Below are 19,717 nucleotides of genomic sequence, written 5' to 3' on the forward strand. Positions count from 1 at the left end.
TAAACAGAGTAACTTCTTGATCGAGAGAGAGAGAGAGAGAGAGAGAGAGAAGATAGCCAGTTTGTTCCGTTATCTTGGTTTGGATCAAGAACTTTTTAATAGAATTATTAATTTTTATTATCATGAATTGGTATTTAAAGGAAATGATTTCTTGTTGTTTATAAGAGAAAACTTGAATGATGTAGAGTCGTTTTTCAGAGGTTTTGAATTTGGCACTCTTTCCTCAGTACATATTTTAAGTATTAAATTTTAAGAGGAACCAGTTTTCTGTACCTACTAAACATCATATTGGTCTTTTTAGAATTAACCTGAAAAGAAAACGCGATTTTTTTTCTTTTTATAAGTTTGGGTCGAGTTTATGTCTTCCTAGAAATTCCTGTTTAGTTTGCAACCCCATGTACAGTGAAATTTGATCTATGCAAATTAGTTATAACATAACATGCAGATTTTTTTTAATCAACTGAGGTTTTAACATAATTGATATATATCAATGAGTTCGCGAAAGAAATATTTTTGCTTGACCCAATGCCAGTTTTTAAATTCACTTAGGAACCTAATGACAAAGGCGAAAATTGATAAAAAAAAAAATTTTATTAGAAAAGCACTGGCACACTGTGCACCGTAAGACCACATTCCGAAAAGATTGTTTTTGGAATATCTCGTGGGGCAGCCAGACATAAGATCCAATTCCAGCGTTCCAGGTCTCGCTTTCTTCTTCTCTGCATTTTGTCCGTTTCGTTGACCAATAAATCTTTTGCGTTGTCGGGTTGGAGGGAAGGCTTCTATTTTCCGTATCCGGAAGGCCTGTATCCGCCTCCAAAACTGCCCCCATGACCTCCAAAACCGCCTCCTTGACCTCCAAAGCTGCCTCCGTGACCTCCTAAACCACCTCCAACACCCAAACCGCCTCCTTGACCTCCAAAACCACCTCCATGTGGTCTGTTGCCGAAGCCACCTCCAAAGCCACCTTGACCTCCAAAGCCACCTCCTTGACCTCCAAAGCCGCCTCCGTGAGCTCCAAAGCTGCCTCCGTGACCTCCAACACCAAAGCCGCCTCCTTGACCTCCAAAACCGCCTCCTTGACCTCCAAAACCACCTCCATGACCTCCATAGCCTCCTCCACCGCCTCCAAAGCTTTTGGAAGAAAAGAAATTGTTTGACTTAGTTCCAGGAAGACGACAGATTTACAACTTTAGATAAGGCGATATAAAATTTCACATTTTATTCGTAAACAGCAACTGTTTCTTTATCGTTTCGATAATGTTCAAAGACTGCTAAATTTAGTTTATTTGGAAATAATCTAAATGCCATTTTAGAGAACTGCAATGAAGGAAAACCACTGAAAGCCTAAATAAATGAAAGAATTAGTTGATTGCTTAGGGAAGTACTGCGAAAAAATAAAATAGTTTATCAGTAGCAAAGAAAAATACATTAATTAATGTATAATGTGAAAGTACATAAACAGACAAAACTGGAACTGAAAATAACTGAGTCAGCAAGTCGGTATATTTATCATCATGAAAAGAGAGACAAATGAATTGGAAAAATAACATTATAAAAGCTGAAATAGTTATAATAAAAAGTCAGCCTTCTGGAGGGTAACTCAAGGTTATGATACTACAAAAATAAACACCAACAACCGAAAAAGTGGCCTTACCCGTGTTTGGGCTTTTTATCAGGGTCGGCTGATGCGCAGAAGACCAGAGCCATGATGGCCACTGAGAGAGCAACCTGACGGGGCAGAAGGGTAGTGACTTTAGAAGATGGCAAAAACACACTATACAAAGAGTAACCTATAAATTTCTACGCACACAAACATATACATGCAATCGTATGTGTATATATATATATATATATATATATATATATATATATATATATATATATATATATATATATATATATATATATATATATGTATATTTCTGACCTACATCAGGATCAACCCAGGTCTTTCAAATGAAATACCAGAGCGCTGCCAACCAGACCACACAAGTCATAAAATAAGTTAGAACCTGAGTACAACTGTACCCAAGGAATTACCTGGGCAGGCTAACTGTTGGCAGCGCTCTGGTCTTTCATTTGAAAGACCTGGGTTCGTTCCAGATGTGAGTCAGAAATTTGTTTCTGTTCCACACGTAATTGCGTGTCGATATTTCTATATATACGTGTGTGTGTGTGCGTGTGTGTGTATGTATGTGTATGCGTGTGCTTACCCACAAACAAAGCAGGTAGCAGGAACTCTGCAAAAGGTTTGGATGAGAAAAGGGAACTGTTTCTAGAACTAATAGTAAGGACCTTAAAGGCTGTTATTTAGCCATCTGTCCTTTAAGGATCTGAAGTTTGGAGGAAGAATGTAAACAAAGGAAATATGGAACTTGCTTGACTTGGACTGATTGAGTATTATGAGTATTATATATGAAGTAGTGAACGATGCAGGTTTACAAAATGTGTTAAAATGCTTTCAGTGGTGAGAAGATGAACGAGTGCTTTGATGTAGTTAGGTCAAGTGTTACCAATGGAAGACGTTGGTTTTGGAAAGAGGTGCACGATTTGGAAGGTTTGGGAATGAAGAGGAGAAGTTGACCGTGAAATGGCCAACTAGACGGACTTAAAAAAAATGTTTGAATACGAGGACATTCGTATCCAGCAGTCTTTGCAAGATAGAGGTAAGCACCGCAGTGTTTGTTGTGGTGGTTTGTGTCCTGCTGGTGAGCCTTCATTGTTGGTATATTGAGAGGTCAGAGTTGAGTCTTCCAAGAAAAAAGGCTTTATCCTTGACTAGGCAAATGAAGCAAAATGGCAGCAACTGTTGTTTTGTATATTTCAGGAGCCAGCTGTATAAGGCATTTCACAAATACTCATTTCCACATACAAAGAGTGGCCTCAGAGATAAACTACATAGCGTCGCTGGCCAGCTTCCATCTGGAACCTGAATGGAAAATGAATTTTACTGTGCAGAAATCTTCCACAACAACAGTCCCTTCATACACCGGGACAAAGTTATTATCAGAAGTGCTCTTTACCCATACACACACTGCACCACTCACCTCTATCTTGCAAGCACTGTCACCTTCCATAAATATTAAGGCTCTTTAAAAACAGTTAAAATACTTTGTCTTCTTCTCCTGGAGTCATTATGTACCCATATCACCAGCCTATTTTTGTCCTTTCTCTGTCTGTCCAAACCACCTTGAAACACTGTGATCCATAATAAACTTTATGTTATATCATGTATGGTTTACATTATATATATGTTATATATATACATATACTCGTATATATATGTGTGTGTGTGCGCGCACACGCTTGTATATGTGCGTAATATGATTGACTTAATGATTCTTATGAATTATTCTGTTTACCAGTCTCACCAGAATCATTCTCAAACACCTTCTGTATTAGAAATGAGAACAGTTTGGTTATTTCAAGTTGTGTATTCAGCACACAATGCACCTAGAACTTACTTACATATGACTCAGTATGTATAGCTATGCTCGTAAGTGATACTACATGATTGCATAGGATTTCGTTCAAAATTCACGAACTGGCAACTACATGCTCCATATTTTTCTCTTATTTCAATGCGAAAGCAAGATTATTGCTTACAATAAGGCCATAATATGTTTCATAAGAGAGAAATCTGTCATATATTTCAAAACTGTAAGAAAATATCACGTTCAGCCAAATTTTGGAAAAACAGTGACGAAACATTTTCAAAACTTTCATTCACTCATCGCCGATGCATTTGACAAAAAAAAGTCATCATCAAACCTCAGTTCAAATGTTAAATAAAAAAGCGAAATGAGTTTTTCAAAAATTAATATTGCTTCCAGGGCAGCCATAAAATTTGAAATAGTCTTACTTGATTGTTTTTACGCCTCAACGCTGAAAAAATGTAAATAAGTAAATACAAAAGTAGTATGCATCCACCGATATCAAAGGGTGAGCGGAGCATGTGTGACCACCATTAGAGTTGCAGCTCAACATAGACCACCTGGTGTAACACAGGCCTGCAGTGAGTAACGACAATGAAATGATCTTGAAACCATTTATTTTATATTTCTTAACCACTTCAAAAATCATGGCTTACTAGCAAATATTCGCGTATGCAATTATTCTTTTGTTTAAGCCAAGATTTTGTTCCTAGGCCTAGATGTGTTAGATTTCTTTACTTACTATAAATACATTACACTTAGCATTCATATCTATATATTAATAATTTCTATCCAGAAAGCATATGAGGTTATCTGCACATTCTTCCACTTCAAGTTACATTATGAATGAGTAAATTATACACCAAAAGCGATCAGAAAGACTTTTAAGATAGTAATCATATTTTAAGCCAGTTAAAAACAAGTGTTCCATAGGCCTTGACTTTAATACTAGTAGATATTTCGATTAATAGCCATCTTCTCCATATATAATTAAAATCATCATCATCTTCTATTCTTCAAAGAACTGGTAATCTCTACAGAAAATTCTTTAGTAACAGAGATTACATTTCAGAAGGCTTAGATTATTTTTATAGGCATATAAATCATTTTGCAACATACTAGCAGCTTGAACACAGCCTAAAAAATCGACATTCAAAGAAAACTTGTTGTAATTCATACTCCTATTTTGAAAATATTCTTATGACTGTTGAGCTTATTAGGTCTACTGTTGCAATACTGCAGGGGTAGTTACGTTGACCAGCCCGAGGAGAATGTTAAACGCACTGTCATTGACACCACCGCTAACCTTATCATACCTGCTTTGAGCTAAGTAATGAAAAATAAAATCAGTTCAAATCACACAGGTTACGAATTATACCAGTGCGTAAAAGGGATCATATGTTTATAACCATAAGGGAAATAGTGCTAACTGTGAATTCGCAAACTTATCAACATGTATGACATTGGAAAAAAAAAAAGTAACAATACTAGGCAAAGTTACGTTGAGTCTGGGGTTTTGGACGGTACAAAAAGAATCATGTCGCCTCACATTTGAGCATAGCTGTACAAAAAATTTAATTTATTTTCGGTTATCATTTATATAGGTGACTATTTCGTAATATTCACTAGTGACATAGCAAAATGAAACGAAAGTTGAAAAACTAAAAAAAAAAAAAAACATCGACAGCCTTACCTGTGAACGAAGACCAATCATATTGGCGTGCTTTGTTTCTAAGAGCCTCCTTCTTCTTCTTCCTCGGGTGATGATTGAGGTCTAGTTCCTATCCGGACTCCAGGTGAACCTTTTATACAGGCGTCTGCTTCCCAACGCGAATACCGGTTTCATCGGGGTACATGACGCCCTGTTGCGTTGCCAACGAACCCATTTGCGAAGAATGTGTACATTTTTTTCATTTCACTCGTGGCTGCAAATACTGACTGGTAAATGATTGGTTTATTTGTGTTGCGTTTTGAGTTATATCGGAAGGGAATAGAAAGGTGCGCAGTGCGTTAAACACATCGCGTTTTATTAGTAACAAAGAAAAAGCGTATCCAGATGGGAAACCCTGTATCCGTGAAAATTAAAACCGGGAATCTCCAGCTAGCAGAAAATTCCCATGACGAATATTTTTTGGAGTGTCTTTTTTTCTCCATTTCCCTTACCGGCTGCTCCTACGAGCAAGGACTTGTACTGCACAAGCAACAACAACAATTTCTCTATCTCTCTCTCTCGTTCAGACTTACAAACAACCAGGTTAGCGGAACCAAAAACTTGACTGCTGTCAAATGGAAACTTAGGTACGCTCTCTTGGTGAAGCGTAACCAAATGGCTAGTTTTTGATAAACAAAAGCATCGCATCCAAAGCTTCATTGTCGCTCCGCAGGGCGTACAGTCCCTGCACGTAGAGTACGAAGGGCATCCTTCGTGTCATTGGTATTCTGTAAAGGTCATCGCTTTACCTTAAAGTTGACCTTTAATAATCCGGGGTGAGAAAGAGCGTTCGTCAGCGTAATAAGTCAGAGTTTAATGTTTACGATTAATTCTATTATGATAGTATTTGTGATATTTTTGAGGCTTCTTTTATGACAAATAGTATTTGTGATATTACTGAGGCTTCTGTTGTAGACAAATAGCAAACAAATAGCAATGATAATCATCATTATGTAAAGGATCAAGCATAAAACCAGTTACCTGCGTCACTAGTAAACGCTTGTGTAAAAAAAAAAAAAAAAAAAAACCACCTGCGGGCTTGATTTTTTTTTTCTTTTTTTTTTTTGGTAGGATGGGGGAGGAGATCAGTAAATTATATATCCTGCGCTTCAGGCCTCTCCTGTCCCAACGCAGTTACAAGAAGAATATACGAATAGCATTTTCATTCTTTTACGTTGTGGATTTGCTCGCATTTCTAGACTAAGTCGGGTATCTTTACCTTTTTATCTTGATATCCTTTTATTTTAATGTATATCTTTGATAAGGTTAACCTTTGGAGAATCTTGACCTTTTTTTAGTTTACTCTTTCAAGTCTTCATCACAGAAAGTCTTATTTTGGAATTTCTGTTTCAGTTATATGTTGCATATCCTTTGTTCATCATATGGAATTCTGTATGAGCTTGCTAAGATACATGAGCCTTATGAGGCCCACTCTGGCGTCTTACAAAACGCCCAATTGTAAATTAGCTAAATTTTTCGTACCATTATTAGAACCACTAATAAAAAAAAATTTTACTTTAAGTTACTCAGACCTTTTTAAAGACAATATTTTTATCTCAAGACTCAGCGTCATTAATGGCCAGTTAAGACATGTTATCTTTATTCACAAATGTCCCCGTGGGGGAAATTGTTGTCATCATATTCAGTAAGTTATTTCCTGATCCCGATTCTATTTTTACCAATTTTAACCGACCTCATTTTAAAACTCTCCCAGAATTAGTAGTGCTGAACACTGCCTTTGTTTTTCATGGTAAGCTTTTTAACAATCAAATGGTGTAGCCATAAGCTCTTCTTCGGGTCCTTGATGAGTGTCCTCTCAGGTTTCACCTTATTTTTTTTTTTTATGTAAGGTACGTTGATGACATTCGCCTTATTCTGAAGAGAGTCTGATATTACCTCTATTTTAGCATATGCTGATTCTCAACAGGGTAATATTAAATTTACGATGGAAAAAGAGGAAAATGGCCAACTACCTTCTGTAGACGTGCTCGTTACGAAAGAGAAAGAATGATTCTTTTAACACGGCTAATTGTTACAGCTCATGTTTTATTTATTTATTTATTTTTTTTGTAATTTTAAGCTTAATTCGGTGTCAACTATTCTCCCTAGGCCTTTTTTTTTTTTTAAATCAAATTGGCTTTCTGTCCATCAGGAAATAAATGACCTTTTAGAATATTTTAAAACTAATTGATTTCTTCCAAATTTGAATTTTATAAAATTCTTTGCAGTTTTCTAAATAATCCTTTTAACTACAATACTAAATTTTTCACGGTAACAAAGTTAGTTTACGCTAAATTTCCATTTTTACACGACGACTCCTTCAGAAAAAGGCTTATACAGATTGTACAAAATCATTATGGTGCAGTCAGTATTAAACTAACACCCAAGAGTCTCTTAACTCTTGGGTCTTTCTTCAAGCCCCTTCTTAACCTCAAATGTAGTTTATAACAGTACTTGCGCAAAGTGTAACGCTGTGATAGATGTGGGACCTACAAAGAGATTGCTGAGGGTCAGAGTCGATTCTCATCGTGGAATAAGTTTTTGCACTGGAAGTAGGCTTTCCCAAGGCCAAGAAGAGACAAGATCTACCCAACTGGGTGGGGTCGCCTCCCGCCCGGGGGTAACTACGTTGGCGATGACAAATCTTAGAGGTACCTGCTCATTACAGCAATTCACCTGCTGACGCAATAAGGAGGTAGACAAAGCTCCGCCTACATGGGGAATTTCGGGAGAAGTGAGCAGACCTTCTCTTTCTCTTGGCCTGGGCTCTCCAACCCTGAGCATTCGAATATCGAGAACCATGGAAAAATTTGTAAAAGCTATATCGAAAGAGACGATTTTTTTTTTTATCATAGGACAAACACAAAACCTAGCAAACTACCTATTTTAGACTTGTTGTTAATAAACACCGACTCTTAAAATAGGTTACAGCTTCCCCAACTGAATGCCCAACCTTCCTCAATCCAACTGTATCTGACTACATTTTCCAGTTTTGTCTTTCCTTAAGTCATTCGGTCTTCCTTTCGCTTAAATGGAGTTTGTCCGGCGGTCTAAGCTTTTAAATATACTTTCATAATTGTGAATTTTAAGTCCTTTTACTTGTTCAAGATATTTTTACAATTTTAAGGTTGTTTCTTAATTATCGATGTAATTAACAGATTCCTAGAAGAGGTATTAATGTATTACGAAACGTCGGAATAAAAATGTTGAAATTGGCCTGTTTCCTTAGTCCAGCCGTACTTTGATGTCTCTCTTGGTCTTCACCTGCCTGCACCTTGGTCCACTAGATACCATCCAGTTTGAATGGGGTCTTGTTAGTAACTGTACTAATGCACAGAACTATTGTGTATGTGATAAAGTTAATATATATATATATCATATATATATATATATATATATATATATATATATATATATATATATATATATATATCTTTTTTTACATAATTTCATTTAAGTGTTTGATTATAATGTAAATAGGCATGCAAGAATGGTGTGATAAATGATATGGCGTGGAAAGTTATGTTCAGGATAATGTTTCTTGAAGAACAGATGAACAAATTCAACAAATGACATATTTCCGGCTGTAATATGCATAGCAGACATGAAATAAACGAACGGTCGTTATCTCCACCTGAAACTTCCCTCTTGTTCAGTGACAACAAACGAGCGTAGTCAGTTCACGAAGAATAATTGTTAGACTTCGTTCCCTCTGTCGCTCGGTGTCAGAATTTCTTTGTCTAAATTAAGATTAAGATAACAAGGGCTATTGTGTCTCTCCTTTGACCTTTCGGGTGGGAGAATATTACTATTTTCATTATCTTCCGAGATGGTGGGTTACACAGTATACATGAAATGGAACATGTATATATATATATATATATATATATATATATATATATATATATATATATATATATATACACATATATATGTATAAATTATATGTATATATATATATATATAATATATATATATATACATATAATTTCGAATGAAATGGTTGCGAATGACTCGCTGATGGGTCGGGGAGTTGGGTAAAATTCGCTGGTATGTTATTCTTCAGAAGCCTGTCCCTGCAAGAACCACAAGTACAAAATATTTAGGTTCCAGTTTCTTATATGACCTTGGTACATTCGTCGCTTCCATAAACACTCCAGGCCTCTTCCAGTTTAGCATATCCCGGAACCTTCCTATCTTCACTTATTTAGTGACGTTATTCTTCTCTTTTGTTACCATCGTCCGTTATGTTGCTTCCATTCCTCCATTCGTTGCTCCACCGTCCTTGTGATCATATACCCTTAAAACCTTACTCACGCCCACATTTGCTTTCTGTTTCTCCTTTTGCACACACTTCCTCAATTTCACAAGTCTCTGCAGTGTTTCTTCATTATCACCATTCAGTACTGTATCACTTGAAAATATAAGCCATTCTGATATTCATTTACAACTCTTTTCCTTATCCTTTAACACTTGGATGACATGTAACGTCCTTCATCTAAATTCTCACACCACTTTATCCATGAAGTACTAAACAAATGTAGATACATAACACCCTTGTCTCAAACCCACTTTTACATCAAACCAGTCACTTTCCTGTCTACATATTCAAACATACACTTTAGATGCATTCTGACAAATTTTTATCACTCTCAGCTACCTACCTTTTACACTTTAAATTTATCGTAAGCCTTTTCCAAGTCCATGCATACTTTTGCTGGAAATTTTCAAACTTGTACCAACCTTTTTTTTTTTAATACACTTTTTCCACATACTCCAATCGATCTTAAACCCCCAATGTCCCTATACGACTGACCAGGGTGTATAAGGTATTGCTGGACGAGGGAGACATTCCAGAGGAATAGGTGTGAGGAGCAATTGCTTCTCTGGTTAAGTATAAATTGTAGTGCGCAATTTTACGTCTTATATTAGGAAAAGTGTATGGTAGAATTTTATAGAGAAAATAAAGCAGATGACCGAAGGATCGTCAAGGGAAGAGCTGCTTGGGTTTAGACAGGGAAAAGGGTTTGTCTATCACGTGGGTTTTATGAGTCACGAGAATTTGGAAATTAAGGCGAAAAAAACTTCATGCAGCGTAAATGCACTCTGATAAAGCTATTGTTGGAAGTAATACAAAAGCAATGTTGAGGTGTTGAAAATGTTCGATAGATGATTATTTGACGAGAGGGGCAAAAAGATATCAAGAAAGAAGTGAAGAAAGTTTTAAAAGTTTATAGATAAGACAGTAGCGAGTCTAGTATGAAAATAAGATAGAGGCAAGGGTGCATTATGTCTACATGACCTTTTAATTCATTTTTTGAAAGGAAAGATGCCAGAATTTAGAGGCAAGACAACGGATGGAAGTGCAAAGTTTTGGGATAAGAAGATGGGTTGGGAATAAAGTGTGGAGTGGCTTAAATTTGTAAATGACACAGCAATGATTAGCATAGCAAGAAGAAACTGCAGATGCAGGTGTAAGAGTTTAAAAGTGGTTGCAAGGAGAGGGTAATTATGAGGAAGACTAAAGTCACGAAGGTATGGAAACTATGAGGATAGAATAACGAATGGAAATGATAATGTTGGAGGATGGAAGCAGGTTATTCATAGTATCTGATGACGGTAGCATGAGTAAAATAATGAGTCACTGTATAGGTTAGGCAAGCCAAAGATGGAAAGTATGAAGATACTGGTGAGCTAAGTCTTATCCGTGGCAGAGCAGTGTGGAACCTGAATTTGAATGAAAGAAAAAGGTCGAAGGTGTATAGATGAGCTGTTCACATTGTAATAGAAATGAAGGGGTGGAAACTCGGTAAAAAAAAAAAAAAAAGTGTAGATGTAAAAATGGAACCGAGTCTCTTTTTTTTTAGATGGTTTGACCACGTGGAAAGAATAGAGGCTTATAGGATTGGTAGAAAGACAGTAACGTACAGAAGAATTAGGAAAAAGCTGGTGACATAGCATAAGAGAGGTGTTAGGGAGGTATATCATTATCCATGAACGAACAAAATGCATGCAGGATAGAGATGAATGGTCCATAGTGTGTAGGGAGGTTCGGAAGTCGGCTGATGAACTTGCTCATAGATGTGTGTGCGAAATGACTGATGGTCTCGAAGTTTTCTGCAGAAAGTATTCATCTGCAATTCAGAAGAAAAAGTATGTGGCAAAGAGCGTAGCTTCTTTTGTTTTCCAAAGCTACTTCCTGTTATGGAAACTTATTGTTGAAAAACAATATACATATACTATATATCTATACTATATATATATATATATATATATATATATATATATATATATATATACTCTATATATATATATGTATATATAATAAAAAGGCCCATATAAACAGTGTTCTGTGATTTTCTTACATATGAGGAACACTGACCGTAGCATGAATAGGAGTAAGGCCAAGCATTAAAATTCAAGAATAGTTTCCTGTACAAAAGGAAGCTTCTGAAATTTGCCATCATTAATCAGACTAAAGATATAAATCTCTCAAGAGGGCCGCTGGAAATGCAATTAGTTTTAAGACTTTTTCTCGATTAGTACTTCACCGGATCACAGGCTGGGCATCCCAGACGCGGACTAATGGGGACCAAAACAGAATGACTTCTTTCTTGATCGAGAGAGAGAGAGAGAGAGAGAGAGAGAGAGAGAGAGAGAGAGAGAGAGAGAGAGAGAGAGAGAGAGAGAGAGAGAGCGAGAGAGAGAGAGAGAGAGAGAATAGCCAGTTTGTTCCGTTATCTTGGTTTGGATCAAGAACTTTTTAATAGAATTATTAATTTTTATTATCATAAATTGGTATTAAAGGAAATGATTTCTTGTTGTTTATAAGAGAAAACTTGAATGATGTAGAGTCGTTTTTTAGAGGTTTTGAAGTTGGTACTCTTTCCTCAGTTCATAATTTAAGTATTAAATTCTAAGAGGAATCAGTTTTCTGTAGTTATAAACATCATATTGGTCTTTTTAGAATTAACCTGAAAAGAAAACGCGATTTTTTTTCTTTTTATAAGTTTGGGTCGAGTTTATGTCTTCCTAGAAATTTCTGTTTAGTTTGCAACCCCATGTATAGTGAAATTTGATCTATGTAAATTAGTTATAACATAATATGCAGATTTTTTTTTAATCAACGGAGGTTTTAACATAATTGATATATATCGATCAGTTCATGAAAGAAACATTTTTGCTTGACTCAATGCCAGTTTTTAAATTCACCTAGGAACCTAAGGACAAAGGCGAAAATTGATAAAAAAGATTTTATTAGAAAAACCCTGTCACACCATGCACCGTAAGACCACATTCCGAAAAGATTGTTTTTGGAATATCTCGTGGGGCAGCCAGACGTAAGATCCAATTCCAGCGTTCCAGGTCTCGCTTTCTTCTTCTTTGCATTTTGTCCGTTTCGTTGACCAATAAATCTTTTGCGTTGTCGGGTTGGAGGGAAGGCTTCTATTTTCCGTATCCGGAAGGCCTGTATCCGCCTCCAATACTGCCCCCATGACCTCCAAAACCGCCTCCTTGACCTCCAAAGCTGCCTCCGTGACCTCCTAAACCACCTCCAACACCCAAACCGCCTCCTTGACCTCCAAAACCACCTCCAAAACCACCTCCATGTGGTCTGTTGCCGAAGCCACCTCCAAAGCCACCTTGACCTCCAAAGCCACCTCCATGTGGTCTGTTGCCGAAGCCACCTCCAAAGCCACCTTGACCTCCAAAACCGCCTCCTTGACCTCCAAAGCTGCCTCCGTGACCTCCTAAACCACCAACACCAAAGCCGCCTCCTTGACCTCCAAAACCACCTCCATGACTTGCATAGCCTCCTCCACCGCCTCCAAAGCTTTAGGAAGAAAAGAAATTGTTTTACTTAGTTCCAGGAATACGACAGATTTCCCTTTAGATAAGGCGATATAAAATTTCACATTTTATTCGTAAACGGTAACTGTTTCTTTATCATTTCGACAATGTTCAAAGACTACTAAATTTAGTTTATTTGCAAATAATCTATATACCATTTTAGAGAACTGCAATGAAGGAAAATTACTGAAAGCCTACACAAATGAAAGAATTAGTTGATTGCTTAGGGAAGTACTGCAAAAAAATAAAATAGTTTATCAGTAGCAAAGAAAAATACATTAATTGATGTATAATGTGAAAGTACGTAAATAGACAAAACTGAAACTGAAAGTAACTGAGTCAGCAAGTCAATATATTTATCATCATGAAAAGAGAGACAAATGAATTGGAAAAAATAACATTATAAAAGCCGAAATAGTTATAATAAAAAGTCAGCCTTCTGGAAGGTAACTCAAGGTTATGATACTACAAAAATAAACACCAACAACCGAAAAGTGGCCTTACGCGTGTCTGGGACTTTTATCAGGGTCGGCGGATACGCAGAAGACCAGAGCCATGATGGCCACTGATAGAGCAACCTGACGGGGCAAAAGGGTAGTGACTTTAGAAGATGGCAAAACACACTATACAAAGAGTAACCTATAAATTTCTACGCACACAAACATATACATATATTCGTATGTGTATATATACATAAATTATATATATATATATATATATATATATATATATATATATATATATATATATATATACTCGTATATATATATGACTCACATTAGGATCGAACCCAGGTCTTTCAAATGAAAGACCAGAGCGCTGCCAACCGACCACACAAGTCATAAAAGAAGTTAGAACCTGAGTACAACTGTACCCAAGGAATTACCTGGGCAGGCTAACTGTTGGCAGCGCTCTGGTCTTTCATTTGAAAGACCTGGGTTGATCCTGATGTGAGTCATAAATTTATTTCTGTTCCACACGTAATTGCGTGTCGATATTTCTATATATATATATATATATATATATATATATATATATATATATATATATATATATATATATATATATATGTGTGTGTGTGTGTGTGTGTGTGTGTGTGCGTGTGTGTGTATGTATGTGTATGCGTGTGCTTACCCACAAACAAAGCAGGTAGCAGGAACTCTGGAAAAGGTTTGGATGAGAAAAGGGAACTGTTTCTAGAACTAATAGTAAGGACCTTAAAGGCTGTTATTTAGCCATCTGTCCTTTAAGGATCTGAAGTTTGCAGGAAGAATGTAAACAAAGGAAATATGGAACTTGTTTGACTTGGACTGATTGAGTATTATGAGTATTATATATGAAGTAGTGAACGATGGAGGGTTACAAAAATGTGGTAACAGGCTGGCAGTGGTGAGAAGATGAACGAGTGTTTTGATGTAATTAGGTCAAGTGTTACCAGTGGAAGACGTTGGTTTTGGAAAGAGGTACATGATTTGGAAGGTTTTGGAATGAAGAGGAGAAGTTGACCGCGAAATGGCCAAGTAGGGGGACTTAAAAAAATGTTTGAATACAAGGACAGTCGTATCCAGTAAGCACAGCATTCTTTGCAAGATAGAGGTAAGCACCGCAGTGTTTGTTGTGGTGGTTTGTGTCCTGCTGGTGAGCCTTCATTGTTGGTATGTTGAGAAGTCAGTGTTGTGAGTCTTCCAAGAAAAAAGGCTTTATCCTCGAGTAGGCAAATGAAGCAAAATGGCAGCAACTGTTGTTTTGTATATTTCAGGAGCCAGCTGTATAAGGCATTTCACAAATACTCATTTCCACATACAAAGAGTGGCCTCAGAGATCAGCTACTTAACGTCGCTGCCCAGCTTGCATCTAGAACCTGAATGGAAAATGAATTTTACTGTGCAGAAATCTTCCACAACAACAGTCCCTTCATACACCGAGACGAAGTTGTTATCAGAAGTGCCCTTAACCCATACACACACTGCACCACTCACCAGTATCTTACAAGCACTGTCACCTTCCATAGATATCAAGGCTCTTTAAAAACAATTAAAATACTTTGTCTTCCTCTCCTGGAGTCATTGTGTACCCATATCACCAGCCTATTTCTGTCCTTTCTCTCTGTGTCCAAACCACCTTGAAACACTGTGATCCATATTAACCTTAATGTTACATCATGTATGGTTTACATTATATATATATATATATATATATATATATATATATATATATATATATATATATATGTTATATATGTATGTATATGTATATGTATATATATATATATATATATATATATATACATATACATATATATACACACACACACATATATATATATATATATGTGTGTGTGTGTGCACACGCTTGTGTATGTGCGTAATATGATTGACTTAATGATTCTTATGAATTATTCTGTTTACCAATCTCACCAGAATCATTCTCAAACACCTTCTGTATTAGAAATGAGAACAGTTTGGTTATTTCAAGTTGTGTATTCTGCACACAATACCTAGAACTTACATATGACTCACCATGTACAGCTATGCTGTAAGTGATACTACATGATTGCATAGGATTTCGTTCAAAATTCACGAACTGGCAACTACATGCTCCATATTTTTCTCTTATTTCAATGCGAAAGCAAGATTATTGCTTACAATAAGGCCATAATATGTTTCATAAGAGTGAAATCTGTCATGTATTTCAAAACTGTAAGAAAATATCACGTGTAGCCAAATTTTCGAAAAACAGTGGCGAAACATTTTCAAAACTTTTGTTCACTCATCGCCGATGCATTTGACAAAAAAAAGTCATCATCCAACCTCAGTTCAAATGTTAAATAAAAAGCGAAATAAATTTGTCATAAATTAATATTGCTTTCAAGCAGCCATAAAATTTGAAATAGTCTTACTTGATTGTTTTTACGTCTCATCGTTGAAAAAATGTAAATAAGTAAAATACAAAAGTAGAATGCATCCACCGATATCAAAGGGTGAGCGGGGCGTGTGCAACCACCATTTGAGTGACGGCGCAACATAAACCACCCGGTGTAACATAGGCCTACAATGAGTAGCGACAATGAAATTATCTTGAAACCATTTTTATTTTACATTTCTTAACCACTTCAAAAGTTATGGCTTACTAGCAAATGTTCGCATATGCAATTATTCTTTTGTTAAAGCCAATATTTTGTTCCTAGACCTAGGTGTGTTAGATTTCTTTACTTACTGTAAATACATTACACTTAGCATTCACATCTATATATTAACAATTTCTGGCCAGAAAGTATATGAAATTATCTACACATTCTTGCACTTCAAGTTACATTATGAATGAGAAAATTATACACCAGAAGCGAGCAGAAAGACTTTTAAGAAAATAATTTTAAACTAGTTAAAAAACAAGTGTTCTATAGACCTTGACATTAATACTAATAGATATTTTGATTAATAGTCGTCTTCTCCTTATACTGTAATTAAAATCATCATCATCTTTTATTCCTCGAAGAACAGGCAATCCCTACAGATAAATTCTTTAGTAACAGAGATTACATCTCAGAAGGCTTAGGTTATTTTTATAGGCATATAAATCATTTTGCAACATACTAGCAGATTGAACACAGCCTAAAAAATCGACATTCAAAGAAAACTTGTTGTACTTCATATTCCTATTTTGAAATGTTCTAATGACTGTTGAGCTTATTAGGTCTACTGTTGCAATACTGCAGGGGTAGTTACGTTGCCCAGCCCGTGGAGCATGTTAAACGCACTGTCATTGACAGCACCGCTAACCTTATCATACCGTGCTTTGAGCTAAGTAATGAAAAATAAAATCAGTTCAAATCACACAGGTTACGAATTATACCAGTGCGTAAAAGGGATCACATGTTTATAACCATAAGGAAAATAGTGCTAGCTGTGAATTCGCAAACTTATCAACATGTATGGCATTGGGAAAAAAAAAGTAACACTACTTGGCAACGTTACATTGAGTCTGAGATTTTGGACGATACAAAAAGAATCATGTCGCCTCACATTTGGGCATAGCTGTACAAAGAATTCAATTTATTTTCGGTTATCATTTAGATAGGTGACTATTTCGTAATATTCACGACTGACATAGCATAGGGAAATGGTACAAAATGAAGCAAAAGTTGAGAAACTAAAATAAAAAAAAAAAATCGACAGCCTTACCTGTGAACGAAGACCAATCATATTGGCGTGCTTTGTTTCTAAGAGCCTCCTTCTTCTTCTTCCTCTGGTGATCGTTGAAGTCTAGTTCCTTTCCGGACTCCAGGTGAACCTTTTATACAGGCGTCTTCTTCCCACCGCGAATACCGGTTTCATCGGGGTACATGACGGCCCGTTGCGTTGCCAACAAACCCATTTGCGAAAACTGTGTACATTTTTTTACTTCACTCGTGGCTGCAAATACTGACTGGTAAATGATTGGTTTATTTGTGTTGCGTTTTGAGTTATATTTGAAGGGTATAGAAAGATACGCAATGCGTTAAACACATCGCGTTTTATTAGTAAAGCGTATCCAGATGGGAAACCCTGTATCCGTGAAAATTAAAACCGGGAATCTCCAGCTAGCAGAAAATTCCCATGACGAATATTTTTTGGAGTGTCTTTTTCTCTCCCTTTCCCTTACCGGCTACTCCTACGAGCAACGACCTGTACTGCACAAGCAACAACAACAATTTCTCTCTCTCTCTCTCTCTCTCTCTCTCTCTCTCTCTCTCTCTCTCTCTCTCTCGTTCAGACATACAAACAACCAGATTAGCAGAACCAAAAACTTGACTGCTGTCAAATGGAAACTTAGGTATGCTCTCTTGGTGAAGCGTAACCAAATGGCTAGTTTCTGATAAACAAAAGCATCGCATCCAAAGCTTCATTGTCGCTCCGCAGGGCGTAGAGTCTGAGAGCTAGTACTACGTTCTGTGTTCCTTGCACGTAGAGTACGAAGGGCACCCTTCGTGTCATTGGTATTCCGTAAAGGTCATCGCTTTACCTTAATGTTGACCTTTAAGAATCCGAGGTGAGAAAGAGCGTTCGTCAGCGTAATAGCCTAAGTCGAAGTTTGATGTTTACGATTAATTCTATTATGATAGTATTTGTGATATTTTTGAGGCTTCTTTTATAAACAAATAGTATTTGTGATATCACTTAGGCCTCTATTTATGGCAATGATAATCATCATTATGTAAAGGATCAAGCATAAAACCAGTTACTTGCGTCACTAGTAAACGCTCGTGTAAAAAAAAAAAAAATGGTCCACCTGCCGGCTTGAATTTTTTTTTTTTTTTTAGGATGGGGGAGGAGATCAATAAATTATATATCCTCCGCTTCAGGCCTCTCCTGTCCCAACGCAGTTACAAGAAGAATATACGATAACATTTTCATTCTTTTGCGTTGTGGATTTGCTCGCATTTCTAGACTAAGTCGGATACCTACACCTTTTTATCTTGATATCCTTTTGTTTTAATGTATATCTTTGATAAGGTTAACCTTTGGAGAATCTTAACCTTTTTTTAGTTTACTCTTTGAAGTCTTCATCAAAGAAAGTCTTATTTTGGAATTTAAGTTTCAGTTATATGTTGCATATCGCTTGTTCATCACATGGAATTCTATATTGGCTTCCTAAGACACATGAGCCTTATGAGGCCCTCTCTGGCGTCTTACAAAACGCCCAATTATAAATTAGCTAAATTTTTGGTACCATTATTAGAACCACTAATAAAAAATAATTTCACTTTAAGTAACTCAAACCTTTTTAACACAATATTTTTATCACAAGACTCAGGGTCATTAATGGCCAGTTAAGACGTGTTATCTTTATTCACAAATGTCCCCGTGGGGGAAACTGTTGTCATCATATTCAGTAGGTTTTTTCCTGAGCCCGATTTTATTTTTACCAATTTTAACCGACCTCATTTTAAAACTCTCCCAGAATTAGTAGTGCGGAACACTGCCTTTGTTTTTTTATGGTAAGCTTTTTAACAATCAAATGGTGTAGCCATAAGCTCTTCTTCGGGTCCTTGATGAGTGTCCTCTCAGGTTTCACCTTATTTTTTTATGTAAGGTACGTTGATGACATTCGCCTTATTCTGAAGAGAGTCTGATATTACCTCTCTTTTAGCATATGCTGATTCTCAACAGGGTAATATTAAATTTACGATGGAAAAAGAGGAAAATGGCCAACTACCTTCTGTAGACGTGCTCGTTAAGAAAGAGAAAGAATGATTCTTCTAACAGGCTGATTATTACAGCTCATGTTTTATTATTGTTATTATTATTATTTTTGGCAATTTTAAGCTTAATTCGGTGTCAAATATTCTCCCTAGGCCTTTTTTTTTATTAAATCAAATTGAATTTCTGTCCATTAGGAAATAAAAGACCTTTTAGAATATTTTAAAACTAATTGCTTTCCTCAAAATTTATATTTTATAAAATTCTTTGCAGTTTTCTAAATAATCATTTTAACAACAATACGAAATTTTTCACGGTACCAAAGTTAGTTTACGCTAAATTTCCATTTTTACACGACGACTCCTTCAGAAAAAGGTTTATACAGATTGTACAAAATCATTATGGTGCAGTCAGTATTAAACTAACACCCAAGAGTCTCTTAACTCTTGGGTCTTTCTTCAAGCCCCTTCTTAACCTCAAATGTAGTTTATAAAAGTACTTGCGCAGTGTAACGCTGTGATATATGTGGGGCCTATAAA

General features: G+C 36.2%; 1 protein-coding gene across 6 annotated transcripts; it reads right to left on the minus strand.

Annotated features, from left to right (window-relative positions):
* Positions 1-578: 578 nt before the first annotated feature.
* On the minus strand, positions 579-17,337 carry LOC136848710 (uncharacterized). Of its 6 annotated transcripts, none has more exons than XM_067121226.1 (4): positions 17,181-17,337; positions 13,504-13,577; positions 12,780-12,982; positions 579-1,063 (listed from the first exon to the last, which is right to left on the minus strand). In XM_067121226.1, the coding sequence occupies exons 1-4, from the start codon at positions 17,199-17,201 to the stop codon at positions 783-785; spliced, it is 579 nt and encodes a 192-aa protein (XP_066977327.1). In that variant the 5' UTR covers positions 17,202-17,337; the 3' UTR covers positions 579-782. The 6 variants fall into 6 exon arrangements, with proteins under 6 accessions (XP_066977327.1, XP_066977330.1, XP_066977329.1 ...); XM_067121229.1 differs by having other exon boundaries at positions 579-955; positions 12,741-12,982; XM_067121228.1 differs by having other exon boundaries at positions 579-973; positions 12,741-12,982.
* Between the last annotated feature and the right edge of the window lie 2,380 nt (positions 17,338-19,717).

Source organism: Macrobrachium rosenbergii, chromosome 19 (assembly GCF_040412425.1).
Source record: "Macrobrachium rosenbergii isolate ZJJX-2024 chromosome 19, ASM4041242v1, whole genome shotgun sequence".
Taxonomy (NCBI): Eukaryota; Metazoa; Arthropoda; class Malacostraca; order Decapoda; family Palaemonidae; genus Macrobrachium; species Macrobrachium rosenbergii.

Coding starts and splice junctions, on each gene's coding strand:
- LOC136848710 (XM_067121225.1), bottom strand. CDS start 17,201: ATGATTGGTCTTCGTTCACAG. Junction 13,578..17,180: donor TGATTGGTCTTCGTTCACAG/GTAAGGCTGTCG, acceptor TTGCCCCGTCAG/GTTGCTCTATCAGTGGCCAT. Junction 1,064..12,740: donor ACATGGAGGTGGTTTTGGAG/GTGGTTTTGGAG, acceptor GCGGTTTTGGAG/GTCAAGGAGGCGGCTTTGGT.